Source organism: Protopterus annectens, chromosome 1.part0, assembly GCF_019279795.1.
Source record: "Protopterus annectens isolate FY-2018-M chromosome 1.part0, PAN1.0, whole genome shotgun sequence".
NCBI lineage: Eukaryota > Metazoa > Chordata > Ceratodontiformes > Protopteridae > Protopterus > Protopterus annectens.
In genome coordinates this window covers 1,953,927,791-1,953,942,721 of record NC_056725.1, presented here as the reverse complement: position 1 = coordinate 1,953,942,721, position 14,931 = coordinate 1,953,927,791, and the positions used below count along the sequence as shown (strand labels likewise).

General features: G+C 42.9%; 1 protein-coding gene across 1 annotated transcript in view; it reads right to left on the bottom strand.

Moving 5' to 3' along the window:
* TRAPPC12 (trafficking protein particle complex subunit 12) overlaps window positions 1-14,931 on the bottom strand; it is a 791,394-nt gene that overhangs the window by 368,600 nt on the left and 407,863 nt on the right. Inside the window, exon 11 of the mRNA XM_044070401.1 lies at window positions 5,020-5,092. Within this exon, the coding sequence (XP_043926336.1) occupies window positions 5,020-5,092 (73 nt within the window). The remainder of the gene's footprint in view (window positions 1-5,019; window positions 5,093-14,931) is intronic.

The following is a 14,931-nucleotide window of genomic DNA, read 5'->3' as shown; positions in this document are numbered from 1 at the left end:
AACCCTGTAGTATCTGTCAGGTTTTCTGGGAGCCGGACGCAGGGAATCAGGGGCCAAACTGGATTCCGAGAACACATCATCAACGTCAAGTACAGGAGGTATAGCCAAAGGCCTATGCTGAGGAAGAAGAAGGAAATCCCTAAGCCTCTTTTTTTGAATCAGAAAATTCCTGACTTTCCCAGTGGAAATGCTCCCTTAAAGTATGTAAAGTTTCCCCAAAAGAAAAATCCTCTGGAGGGGAAGCAGAGGGAATGGAATCCTCTGCATCAGAATCCTCATAAGTAGGCATGGACAAATCCAGGTCATTAGAAGAGTCAGAAGAAACAGAATCCTGATCAAAAGATTCATAATCAAGCTCAGCCCTAGCCCTCTTTTGGGGGGGGGGGTTTGACTACCTCTGATTAGAGTAATTAGATCTTCAGCCATTTTGGTCATTTGTTTTTTAGGCATAGGGGCCTGAACATGTGGCCTGGGTGTCGTTTTTTTAGACATAGATCGAGATTTAGGCCTTAGTAATGAAGGCGGTGTCTATTTAATATGCAAGTCTGTAGGCCTGAATACACCCTCAGAAGCCGGTGCCTGCACAGCAGCTCCAGACCCATCCAAGGTAGAGACATCCACGGGTTCCATAGGTGAAGCATCTCGCGACATACCGGACTCCGAATGGGTCTCAGTAGAGGCCTGCGAATCAGAAGTAGCAGGTATCAGGGGCTGCGAAAACACCTCACTGAGTACCGGTGAACTGGCGACTGGCTTAGGAGAAGAGTCGTCAGCAGTTTTGGACCTCAGCAGCCTGTCTCTGTCTTTATCTTTGCGTTTTTTCAGAATCCCGGTAGTCGGATGGCTAACTGACATTTCTGGATAATTAAAACAAGAACCAAAATATTTAGAGGCAAAAATGTACAGACGACGGATAGTGCGCTGATTAAATAAAGCATAAAACTGACAGCAAGATACGTCGTGGTCAAGGCCTCGGCAAGAATACAGTACAAATGAAAATCTTTATGAGGTATTTGCTTTCCACAAGTAATGCAATTATTAACTTTTACTGACATCAGTAAGGAGCAAGAAAAAGTTTCCCCAACAGGGTACTTCGCTTTAAGTTGAAGACTTCGGTTCTGAAACTCAAAAATGAAAATTTCAGGAGTCGGACGACTGGCACTTGCGAACTGCTTCTGCTTTGGGCACCGCACGGCAAGAAAGACTGATGTAATGGTGTCAGATGCATGTTTTATACCCCTGACGACTTGACGTCATGGAAGCAACGGACGCAGGACCCAAGACTTTGTTAATCAGGCTGACTGAGGGCAACCTGCCAACAGATTACCCAAATGTAATGATTGCAACAGTGAAACACGAAGAACATCAACCTGTCTTTCTGACAGGACTATGAGGCCAAGGCTTGAGGTAGTACTCTTCATTCACTATTCTTGATTTGACTGCAAGACTGCAGAAAGAAAACTAGGAGAAACAGCCAAGACACCAACACAGCATTTCCTTATACAGGTCTTTTGCATGATACATGATTCGAATAAGTCCAAACTGCATAAACTGAAACAGCTTACTGAGACATTTGGAAATCCAAAGGCCACTGAATGAGGAGTTATACCAAGACCTCAGGACTTCCAAAGGCCAAGTAATAAGGTATTTATTAGATACTTATTTATTTTCTATTTATTAAATGCGTATGCTCACTAGGCGCAAGTACCTCTTTTCAAGGGTGACCCAAGAATACTATCAGGTAAGTTATTTCCTGACATACTTTATAATTAGTCTTGGTGGGATCAAACCCATAACTACAGAAGAAAGCTCACAGCTTTAGCCTTCTTTGCTAAGCTGCCAAGAAATGGGGAAACAGAGAAACATTAAGTAAGCTAATTATTACACAAAAATGATGGTGTCCAAGTATACCAGACACATTTTCAGGGTGAAAGGGGTGCAAAGTAAGTGAAGACAAAAGTTAAACAAAGAAATAGGACTATGGTTTACTGGATTAAGGCACTGTGTTACAAATTGACTATGTCCTCATGACAAATTAATGCTACTAGGCTACCGCTGACAAAAAACAGTACAGTTGTGCAAGTTACACTTACTAGAGCAGTAAATGTTCAAATTTCTCACTGCTGCAGTAGTCTTTGGCTAGTTGGGTTGTATCTTGCCTAGCATACAATAACTGGTCAGTCTTCAAAAAGCTCTGGCTCCCTCCTCCAACTTCACCCTGACTGCTGCTTGGCAAGACTTTGGAGGGAAATCGGCAGCTGGAGTGCAGACAACTTCAGAACTTTCATGCCCAAACAAAAGGAGAAAGCTAACTCATCCTGAAGCCGCAAAAAGATATAAACATCAAACTTAGTATCCAAAAACTAACTATATTCAGTTTAAGAGAGATGGGTGAAGGTGCTGCTACTGCAGTAGTGAATAATTTGATCTTATGTTATGGTAATTTCAGTTTACACAACTGTACTACATTCATTATTCTAACTGCTGCAATAGCCTTTATCTATTTGAGTTAATTACTAAAGCTTATCCAACCTGGGAGGAGGAAGGATAAGGATCCAGTAGCCCCTGGAGTATGGTCCTTGTAAATAAAGCCTGTCCAGGACCTGGAGAAGGAATCCAGTATGTAATAATTTGAAGTATGTAGAGAGGACCATGTAGCTACCTGTAGAATGTTTCGAGAATCCAGCCTTTTCCAATACACCATCAAAGCTCTGTTCAAATGTAATTTAATCCTGCCTGGAATTGTTTACCACAGTGGGAAAAACAAGAGAAACTAAAGCAAGAGTCAAACAACATGAACTGTCTGAATTGACATAGGATTCCTTTTTCATGGATTCCTTTTTCACGCCCACATTAGGAAGTCCACAGCTATTCAGCTTTCCTGAAGGACTTAGTACTGACAAAATAATACCAGAATTACAAAAGTATGACCAGAGTAAAAGGAATAGTTTCATGTCAATCAATTTCTAAAAGAAATTAGGGAGATTGATGGCTAGACTCCATGTACACTCAGTCGTAAGGGGACAAATGAGGGATTGGTTACACAGATAATCCTACATGCATGGAATACCAAAATGGTTAACCCACTATGAATAGTTGCAACTCCTATACTGTCTTGCAGATGTTAGAGCAATAAATAAGTTAGTTGACTAAAAATGAACCAAAAACAGTCAAAGACTGGTTCAAATGCAGTCAGAAAAACTTTTCCAGCAAAAAGTAAAAATCCCAATTATAGTAGAGTCTTGATTTTCTAAACTAACTGGGACCCTAGTGTAGTTCGGATAATCAAACATACACTGAACCGGATAAAATAAAAACTGCAAAAATCTTGCTTTTTCTGCATGCTTTTCAACCATTCAGTGACTCAGCAGGCAATAAAGAATATTTTTCAAACACGAGTGGGCTACAAGTTCAAAAAACATGCACAAGCAAATATGTATAATGTTTACATATTCAGACTTTATGAGTTTTCCTACCCAAAAACTTTGGGAGGCTCCGTTCGGTTAATTGACGTTTCTGATAACTGAGGTTCGAATAATTGACTCTCTACTGTAAGTATCACCTGAATAAGAAGTGACCTTGCATTTTAACAGAGCATGCATCTTTGTAGATGAGCTAGATCAAAGTCTGAAAGAAAGACGAGGATCCATGGGCTTATATGCTGAAATAATGCTAAATACACCCCTTGCTAAAGGAGTGAACAGACGTAGGCATAGTAACTCACATAAATGTTTGAGAACCAGAGGTAATAATCCCAGGGAGGACTCTGGTTATAGTTGAGGCACCAGCTAGAAATTCTCTTCCAGTGGTTAACTTTAGATTTCCTACTAGCAGGATTTTGTACCTGCTTAAGTATCTGCTGCATGTCCTAAAAAAAGGTTGAGAAAGGAAGTACTTAGAACAGGTCTCTAGGAAAGCTTTCTTTAGTACCAGAAACAATGCAGGGTAGAAGCTTCCCCACAATAATAAAACAGCTGCGGACCAAGAATCCAAGTTTATTGCACACTAACACCTCGGCAAGATGCCTTCACTGGAGTACAAAAAAACTATACAGAAAAAACATTTAAATAATCACAGTAATAAAACAATCAACACCTCAATACATCAATTAAATAACATACTTTCAATTACAATCTTTGTTTAACCCATTAGGGCTCAAAATGTTGTATTTTAAAATTTAAACAGTTTCCTTAAGTAATAACTTCTCTTTAAGACTTCTACCTTCTCCCATAAACAATTTCACTTGTTCTAAGATACAACCTTTTAACAAAAAACATCACTACTGTGAAAATCTTTAAAATGAAGTGCCAGAGGGCTTTCCATGCATACATTTCTAACATGTTCCTGTAATCTATAAGATATACCATTATATATTATTTTATTATTTGGATATTTAGTTTTGGTGTTTTTTGAAGAAGCTTCCCCACCTTTGGTCAGAAAGCATTGGTTCTACAACTCCTTGGGTCAGCATATGTTGAAGAACCTGAGGAAATTCCTCAAAAGGAGGTATGTGTATCCATTGCCAACTGTAACATTCCTGAGCCACTTTTAGTATCCAGGTGTCTGAAACTGTTGCCAAAGGGGGAGACAGAGAGAGTTTTCTGCAGTCACAGTGCAAGTTAGGGAGGGAGTCAGAGCTTTCTGAAGACTGGTCAGTTGCATCCTAGGCAGGATACAACCTGAACAGCCAAAGACTACTGCAACAGTAAGAGTGATGATCATGATTTGTGCCTATTGAGACTTACCAAGTTAACAAAAAATATAATCATATTTTTAAAAAGAAATATCTTTTGACAGTAATGCAGTTTACTAGTGAATCTGACACAGAGGCAAGAAAACTTGTAGTCTAATCTGGCATTTACAACTGGGCAAGGGTAACATTACCAACTTATGGAAAAAAATAAAATCTTTTTCAGTTTCCTTTTGTGAATAAATGTATAATCCTTCCAGTGTACTTGAAAAAAGAAAAAAAAAAGTTAAAACTATCAATAACAATAGAAGGAAGCAAAACTCACTTACCTTGCCTATTTTCTGAGGTAATGTTAATCATGCTTCCATCTTCAGCTAATCCATTCTCCAAGTTCTCTAGTATCTGTGGTAAAAAGTTGTAATTTTTATAAAAGATAACTGACAGACGCCATTAACCAAGTTACTTTTACTGGACTAAAAGCCCTTCCCCATGGGCCTACAACAAATGAAACAACATGTTATTCACTAATACATTTAGAAACATTTTAAAGTTAAATAGAAAATCAATACATTTTATGAAAGCATCCATTTGTCATTTGGTGTCTATTCCAAAATAAACTGAAACTGAAGCACACGTTCCATGCACAGGCATGTTTTTAAGATCCCTTACCTATGTACTGCAGTCATAATCTGACTTTCATTTGTACTTGTGCTGCTCAGAGCTGTGCCAAGCTGCTCTAAATAAGGAGATATACTATTGCATCTGCGAGCAGGACATTGTTTAATCATGTAATTTTTATAGCTATAAAGAAACTGATATTTTATTATGTGTCTAAGATGCTTATTCCTACTGCATACATGAATGCTATGATCCATAAGCCTTCTTTAAGCTAGATCTTTGTTTAAGCCAGTGGAACAGATACTTCCAAATGCAATGTTCCCATTATTTCTTCAAAGGTCTTGTATTTCATTTGTAATGATTGCACACGTTTTTCCTTTTTCTGCTGACTCAACATGTTTAGTTCTGACATGGATAATTAAGAGAGGAAGCTGGTGATACAGATAAGAAAAACTGGACCATTCCTCTGTCAACATTAAAAAGTGTGCCAGCTCCAGTGACAGAGGGAATAAAGCCCTGACTAGGGGCCAGGCAACCCGACAGATTAGAAGCCTAGGTGCCTGATGGAGCAGGTAGCTGAGAATAGACATGTCATCCTGGGGGGATGTGACACTGGGGTGAAGCATGATGCATACTGCCACAGTCCCTAAAAGGAGGGGCAGTGAGGCATGTGCACAACCTGGAGTGGGCTTTCAGCTCACCAAGTCACCGTCTGGTAGTAGCCTTCAGAGTGAGTAAAAAGAAATATGCACTTACAAGAAGGTGGTATTGTGGGCCTCTGTGGTAATGCAGGTAAATCACCTCCCCACCCAAGGGGTGGGGTGAGGGTCGTTGTATATATCCATATAGCCACAATGCTGGTAAGGACACAAAATACCTTCATAGTAGCCTGTAAGATGTCCCTTCCAGATAGCTCTCATCCTTGTACATCTGGTAAGTAACTCCCCTAGTATCAGGGAATAAATGAACTCAAGTCCAGCAAGAGAGACTCGATAGCTGAAATGCAAGGGGGTAAGATGACTTAGGGGAGTAAAATATAAGGAAAAAGAAATTATGTTTTACCATAACATTCCATCTGTATTGTTGATTCTCATTCAGTCATTACGTATGGGGTATCGGTTCTGAGCTCGGAACCGAGCCGGCCATTTTCCAAGCTCGCTTCAGCTTCAAACTCTCGAGCTAAACTCTTACCCACAATCCCCCTCTCCCTGTTACCTCAGATTGAGTTTGCAAGTTAAAGAAGGTAGAGGCTACCTCTGGTCAAATAACCTAAGAGAACTGGATGGCGAGATCGACTAGAAACCACAGGAGGGGGAAGGAGGGTGGGTCGTAATGACTGATCGAGGATCAACAATACAGATGGAACGTTATGCTAAGACATAACTTCTTTATCTGATATTGTTAATCCTCGTTCATTCCTTACATATGGGACAGAGTCCCCAGCTACCTCTATTCCTGGGAGGCTCTCATGGAAGGACATTCCTGAGCACCATAGAACCGAAAGATGCTCTTCCCCTGGAGGCCAAATCCAATTTGTAATGATTGATGTAGGTATGAGGCGTAGCCCAAGTTGTGGCTGCACAGATGTCATGTAAAGAAGCTCTGGCATGGAAGGCAGCAGAAGTTGCCACCGACCTTGTTGAATGAGCTTTCATGGTAGTAGGCAAGGAGATATTACGTTGTATGTAAATAAAGGTCACACAGTCCTTCAACCATCTAGTTAATGTGACCTTAGCAACAGCAGATCCTAATCTAGGTCCAGAAAAGGCCAAAAATAACTGGTCAGATTTACGAAAGGGTTTAGTCCTGTTTAAGTAAAAACGGATCTAGGGTATGTAGGCAATACTCTCCTCTGAATGACTGGGAAACAAAACTGGCTATTCAATGGCTTGATTAATGGACATTTCAGAGATCACTTTAGACAGAAATGACGGATTAGTTCTCAGAGACACTCTATCTCTATGAAAAATCAAGTATGGACTCGATACATAAAGCTTGAAGTTCAGAAATATGTCTGGCAGAAGTAATAGCGACCAAAAACAAGGTTTTCCAAGACAAATAACTGAGGTTGCAAGAAGAGGCTGGTTCGAAAGGTGACACTGTCAGAGCTTGTAGAACTAATGATAAATCCCATGGTTGAATAGGTTCTTTAAAAGGTGGCTTCAGATGATTCACACCTTTTATGAAGGTCTTGCACAATTTATGGGGCATAAGAGAGGAATCTTGGACACCTTCATAAAAATTAGAAATTGCAGCCAAATGAACTCTAATGGTAGAGACCGACAGACCCGATTGAAACAGGTCGGCCAGATAGTCTAGTATTATCGACACTGGTGATGAAAAGGGGTCTACTTATTTATCTTTCAGCCAACAGGTAAATCTTTTCCACTTGCTCAGATAAGTAATTCTAGTGGAAGACTTATGAGAAGCAATGAGAATGTCACGTACTGGTAAAGAAAGATCATTCTGCCTGGCAATCAAGGGAATTGGGAGTAGCCAAGCCGTTAGCTTCAGGCTGTTCAGGTTGGGATGAATCAGGTTCTGTGGGTGTGAGATCAACTCCAGGGTTGGATGGAGAATCCATGGTCGATCTAATAGGTGAGGCCAAAGGAAGGGGAACCAAATCTGTCGAGGCTAATATGGTGCTATGAGGATCACCTTGCTCTTCAACCGACGGGCTTTCTTCAGAAATTGGGGAATGAGGGGAAAGGGTGGAAATGCGTTAAGAAAACCCGAGGGCCAATCGTGGATTGGAGCGTCCCTGAGTGACTGTCCCAGGGGGGAAATCAGGGCAAAGTAGTTGCTGCATTTGCAGTTGCTCGGGGATGCAAAGAGGTCGCAGCAAAGATGGCCCCAGCGGTGGAAGATCTGCACCGCTATAAAGGGATTCAGGGACCACTCGTGAGGTTGAGGAATGCACCTGCTGAGTCTGTCTGCTATCACGTTGGAACTCCTGGGAATGTGCGTTGCTAGAAGAAAACGGTTGGCAGCCATCGCCCATTGCCATATCCTCTTGACAAAGGGGGTAAGCTTTGGTTCCACTTTGCTTGTTGATGTACCAGATCACCGCCATGTTGTCCGATTGAATCGCAATTGTCCCAGATGGCAGCGGGGATGGAATGCTTGCAACGCCAGAAGCATCGCCCTCAGCTCTAGAACATTTATATGCAGATGGGCCTCCAGTTCGGACCAAGTGCCTTGGACTGTCTGTCCCTGACATAGCCCCCCCACCCCATCAGGGAGGCATCCGTGGTCACTGTGGCCTTGGGTTGCTGGGGGAGAAGGGGCGAGACCATTGTGACAGATTGTGTGTCATCCACCAATTTAAATCCTGTTTGCACCTGTGGATTACTCAAATCATGGATGAAAGAGGATGCTGAAAAGGATACCATTGGGTGAGCAGTAGCCATTGTAGAAGCCTCATGTGAAACCTGGCAAGGGGAACAATGGTGATGGAGGCTGCCATGGAACCCAACAGCTGTAGAACCGAGTGAGCCATGGATTTTTCCTTTGAAAGGATTGGAATTAGTTGTAGCTTTATCCTTAGCATTCTGCGCTCTGGGATAGCAGCTCTACAGTTTTTTGCATCCAAGATAACCCCTATGAATTCTGTCGACTGAGATGGGGTGAGATTGGATTTCTGCCAGTTTATGGTTATGCCTAGCCTTTGAGCAGCAAGGAGAGAGTATGCCAAGGCTTTTTCCAGTAGATGTCTGGTGGGGGTGGAACTGAGCCAGTCGTCTGGGTATGGAAACACCTGGAATCCTTGAAGTCGCAAGTGAGCTGTGACAACTGCCATGCACTTTGTAAAACACTCTGGGGGCAGTAGAGAGTCCGAAGGGCAGTACTCTGAACTGGTAGTGACTGGCTCCCGCACGGAAGCGCAGAAATCTTCTTGATGGCCTGTCCAACTTTATGTGGTAGTACGCATCTTGAAGATCTATAGAGCACATACAATCGTATTTTTCCAAAAGCGGGAGGATAGACTGTATTGTGACCATCCGGAATTTTTGTACTCTCACAAACTTGTTCAATACACTGAGATCCAAAATTGGTCTCCAGTCCCGAGTTTTCTTTGGCACCAAAAATAGTCGATTAGAATCTGGATCCTATCTGGTCCGGAAGGACATTTTGGATGACTCTCTTTCTTAGCAGCTTTTCTATCTCTAGTGCTGCTTCTTCCCTTTGACTGGATGGAACGTCGGGAAGATTTTTTGAAGGGAAGGGACAAAAATCGAAGGGGATATGATAACCTCTGGTTATAATCCTTTGTACCCAGTAATCGGTGGTGATGGTTAGCTAGGCAGAAGTATACAAGGAGAAACGTCCCCTAAGCACCTCCAGAGGAAAGGAGTTGGGCCGCTCTTCAGGAGCACTGGTAGGATTGACTAGGGAAAGAATCCCTGGAACCCTGGTTATGCAGACCCCCTCTGCCCCGAAAGGAGGGTCTTCCCTGTGAGTTTCCCCCTCTGCCTTTGGGGGAGAACTCGGCCTGTGCGTCACGGAAAGGACCCTGAGATTTCTTGAACCATATCTTCCAGTCTTTTGATTTCGGGAGAAAGCATGTTGTGGGGAAGAATAACGGACACCTACGGCAGAAAGGGTTTTACTGTCCTGTTCACATCTGGCCAGTGTGGTTTTAACTTTGGGCCCAAACAACAAGGAGGCCTCACTGGGGGCATTAAGAAAAGAAGACTTAAAGGGTTCCACAAAGTTGCACAAGTGCATCCAGGCGTGTTGTCTCAAGACCGCAGCTGAACCCGCTGCTCTAGCTGCTCCTTCTGATGCGAGAGAAATCAGTTGCATAGAGGAGTTAGATATAGACTCAATGGTGGCCAGCTGAGAGGCCACTTTGTCACGGACCTCATCAGACACGGTACCAGCCAAGGTTTCAGAGAGCTGAGAAACCAGATCCCTTTGAAGCCTAGTAAAATGTGCCATATAATTCAGGGACCTGATAGCAAAGGTCGCTGAAGCAAAGGTGCGCTTCCCTACCCTGTCCAGGGCCCTGGAGACTCTGTTAGGCAGATGGACAGTGTAGCTTTCTTCTTCTGCCAGATCCTTTTTCGTTGTGGCCGCCACCACCAAGGCATCCACAGGACGACCTTTGGACCAATGGGGATCCGAAGCAGGAGGGGACAAGATCTTATCTGGCCTCCAGGGAATAGCTTTGATGGTATCAGGAGACTTCCAAGCATGCTGCACGATGAGCCTGACAAGTAACCCAGGAAGTAGGGGGCTGGGCGCGAAAGGCCTGCAGGAACACAGATTCCTCAGAGTTCAGATTAGAGGACTGCCAGTCACCTCTCTGTTTCAGGATTTCGAGGATATCACCAAGGGATACCTCAGAGGGTGACTGAGGGGATCCTTTCCCCTCATCGAAAACTGTGTCTTCAGTGAGGGACTCCTCTGTGGAGTCCATGTGCTTCCTCTTACACAAACTTTTCTGGTGGACCTCCTCAGTGGGAGAAGCCAGAGAAGACTACAGAAAGGGTGATTCTTGAGGGAATATGTCCTGTGGCCCTTGCACCCGGTGTCCGCTAGGTGCGACTTGTGAACCCAGTGTACCAGAGGAGGGCAGAGGTATAGACAGTCCGGTATCGCCAGCAGCAGCAAAAGCCTTCTCCATCAGTTGGAATGCTGGTCCACCCAAAGAGGAGTGTATGTCTAGGACAGGGGTCACCCCTCCCCTAAGAGGCTCAGCTTGCCGACCTGGTGTCCCTGGATGGCTGTGGAGCAGCAAGCTATGCGTGTCACAGCTGACATCCTGAGTCATAGCAAAACTTTCCTGCCATGAAGGCAACTGTGGTTCCTTAGTGAGATCCATAAAGGGAACGGCAGAAGGGGAAGACTGTGCTATACCCATGGACTTCAAAGGCAATGAAGGAAGAGAATAAGAAGGGGTCTTTGGAGATGGGTGATCACCTCCCAAGGAAGGATAGTTCCTGAGGGGTGGGATACCTCTGGACAAGAGTACCTGGTCCACAAGACGCAACACATCATGTTCGGAAAGGCTTCTAGTGGACTTCATGGAGACTGTGGGAGAAACAGGCCTGTCATTGTCTGCACCAATACAGGGACTGGTGCCGAAGCTGAAACCGACACAGGGATCGGTGCTGAAGTGGTTGTCGGTGCCAAAGCTGGAACCGACAAAACTGGAGTCAACAAAAAAGGCATCGGTTCAGTAAAAGATCTCGGAGCCACTGCAATCAAGGTCTGTGCCGAATGAACGGTCAGTGCCGATATAGTGGTAATGGTCTGAACCGAGGATCCCCTCTGTGCCGATATATAGAAGGCTTCTGGAGAAGACGGAGAGACCTCCGACCCAGAAATAGCCTCTGAAAAGGGATATTTTAGAAGTCCCTTCAGTATCAGCTTATTTTTCCTTTCCAACAATGTTCTATTAGAAAAGCTCTCACAAATAGTACAGGGTGGTTCAACAGATAAATGGGAAGCTCCCAAACAATAAACACACAAACAGTGTGCATCAGAAGTAGGCAGTTTGTGTCCACAATCAGAACACCGCTTAAACCCCGGACTACCTTTTTTATCTGCCATGACAGCAAATTAATTAATAAAAAAGTACCAACAATGGTACAAGAGAGTACCCGAAGGTATGAGAGAAAAGGGAAAAGATTACCAACAATGGTAAAGCGAGAATACCTCACAGTAAAAGTAGTAAGGAAAAAGCAGAAAAACCTGAAGAAATTATGAACGCTAGATGTGATAGGGGAAAGACAATAAAATATGAACTTTTCTGACAGAAAAAGTAATTTGTAATGTAATTAAACAACAATTGACTGTACTTAGCTCAAGAGAAGTAGCTTGACACGACCGGATGGCAACGCGGCAACAGGGAGAGGGGGATTGCGGGTATGAGTTTAGCTCGAGAGTTTGAAGCTGATGCAAGCTTGGAAAATGGCTGACTCGGTTCCGAGCTCAGAACTGATACCCCATACGTAAGGAACGAACGAGGATGAACAATATCAGATCAAATATTACAAAAGTAGTTCTTTTTAGTTGCCACTTATGGGAGAAAAAGGCTGGCTTGGATGGTTAACTATCTGGAGGATAAGATTCATCTTGAAAGTAGAGTTGTATTAGGAAGTTACCATAATTGTATACTGACTCTTAGGATTATTGCCTGAAGAAGCTCAGTGGCTGGTCCAACTTCCGGGAGTCATTAATCTTGCTCCTTCTGGCCTGGAAGATTCTCTCCTATTCAGACACCAGAATGTCAGCAGTATAAAGGCATGCCGGATGGCACCCTTTTCTGATCTTTCTAGTCCTGGCTAGGAGAATCTAGTGCAAGGATGTCAGAACTCAACTCATCCTGGAGTAATCAGTCCCCAGGGGGTATAACATCCAAATGCAGCCTCTCCAGACCCATGTCCCCAGGTTGCTGTTAAACTCTGAGGAGGGTAAGGGGGTGACTGGTGAGGTAGAAAGAGAAGGTGAAAAAAGGATGATGTGGGTACTCACCCCAACCCACCTATAACCAGAAAAAGGGGGATGGTGGGAGAGAACTCACACTTAACAATGAACAAATCTGAACATATACGATTACGGTACATTCTTCATAGTCTGTACTATGTTCTTTGTAATATTCAATATTGCAGTACTGACTCTTGGAAGACTCTCAGAGCTTAGACATTAGAAGATAGCTGGCCATGGAAGAGGCAGAGGATAACAGGCACTGCAAAACAGTCATGGTAAAACTTGCCCTCACTTTGAAGGCACTGCTCAGATTATAATGTTTAAAAAAAATGTGTACAAAAGAACAGGCTGCTATTTCCAAGACAGACTGTGTGCTGTCCCCTTTCAGGAAGGCAATGGTAGCTACAGTGGCTCTTAAACAGTAGGCGCTGACATGGCCTGGAATTATCCCTAGCCATACCAAAGAAAAAAAATGACTGATCAGATTTCTTCAGATTCTTTGCTTTGTCCAAGTAAAAATCAAAGGCTGCCTCTGTACATCTACTGTGCAAGATTATTTTGCTCTCATCTTGGGGTAACTGAAAAAAATACAGGGAAGTAAATACACTGGTTCAAGGACAACTCTGTCACCACCTTAGGCACCTAGTAAGTACCAACTCCAAAGGGTTACTCTGTCCTCCTGAAACATTAGAAAGGACTTCTTACAAAAGGAGACCAGAAGACCTAAAATTATTCTAGGAAAAGCTATTTACACCAGCAATGCTTTACTATATTTGGAATTGCACATTTTGAAAACCTGTAGCTCTTGTTCAACAGTTACTGCACCCAGTTTCACTGATTTAGACCAATTGTTTCCACTAATTAGGTAGAAATCAAACTAGAGTATTGGGTAAAGCTATCCAATTACTTTAATTTAGTTTTTTCCTACACCATTTCAATAAATGGTATTGGAAATAGTGAACAACATTACAACAGCAACAAAGTGCAGCAATATTATTTGAAGACAATCCATTTAATTCTGAACAGCGGCAGACTAATTAACATTTTTGTTCTAAATATTTTGAGGCGGTCTATCAACTGCCTCAGTGTTACCAACAATTATTTATTCCTACCTCTCAATCATTTAATATGCAAAAAGTATTGAGTATTTATTGAACTTGAGCCTTTTCACCTCTAAACACATTTGGAAAACACAACACAGACACAAAATACAGTGCAAATTACCTACACTACCATTGGAAGATTCCCAGAACTTATGCTGGTCTTATTAAGAAAATAATGCAGACACCTCCAATAAGACTTTGCCATTAGGTCACACAGCAATACTCTTACCTTCATCCTGCATGCCCACAGCCAGTACACATACCTGCAAGAGTCACAAGGGTGCAGACTCCATGTTCTTAAGGACTACTGACACTACATCCACCTACAGTAATGTTTTAGTAATAGGCGACTACTGTCATGCATATGGAAACTACCCTCACCAGACTGGATAAGAATGGGGTGATGATCAGATGTTGTTCAAAAGCCAGGATCATCCAGGATGTAACTTACAGCGCTTAAAGCCTTCTGTCCTTAAAAATATGACTATGACCTGACAGTAGTCCATGTGGGGGTGAATGACTGTAGGTGCCCTTACAAGGAAGAACATACAGAAAAATATGATTGAGCTTGCTATGCATGTGTCCAATGCAGGACAGACACTGGTCTTAAGTGGTACTTAGCCAGTTATTAAAGTAAATTAACTTGTCTTTTAAATTTCAGTATCATTCTTAGTGATGGCAACATAGCCGGTATCATTCTGGGGGAATCAAGTATGTTGTCAGCTTGGGATGAAATGGCTGGCAAGCCTTCCTACTTTTCCAGGAATAGTCTGCACCTCTTTTACAAAGGCTTTCACATTCTGGCTAATGCCACTGCTGTCTCAATAGGTTCATAGGATGGTACTAGGCTATCAGTCCTATGGCCTATACAAGCCTAGCCATAACAGCTCCTTGTATATTTCTTCCCACAACATTTACTTCACTGTACCCCTTTGTCTAGCAAGGTGACTGACATGATTCCCGGGGTGAACTTTCTATCGCCCATCCAATCGTCAAGGTTCCTTCTGAAGAGGGCCAAGGAGGTGCTCTGCTTGACATGTATGGATGGTCTATTCCAGAGTATGGGGAGTCCCTGGGTCAGGA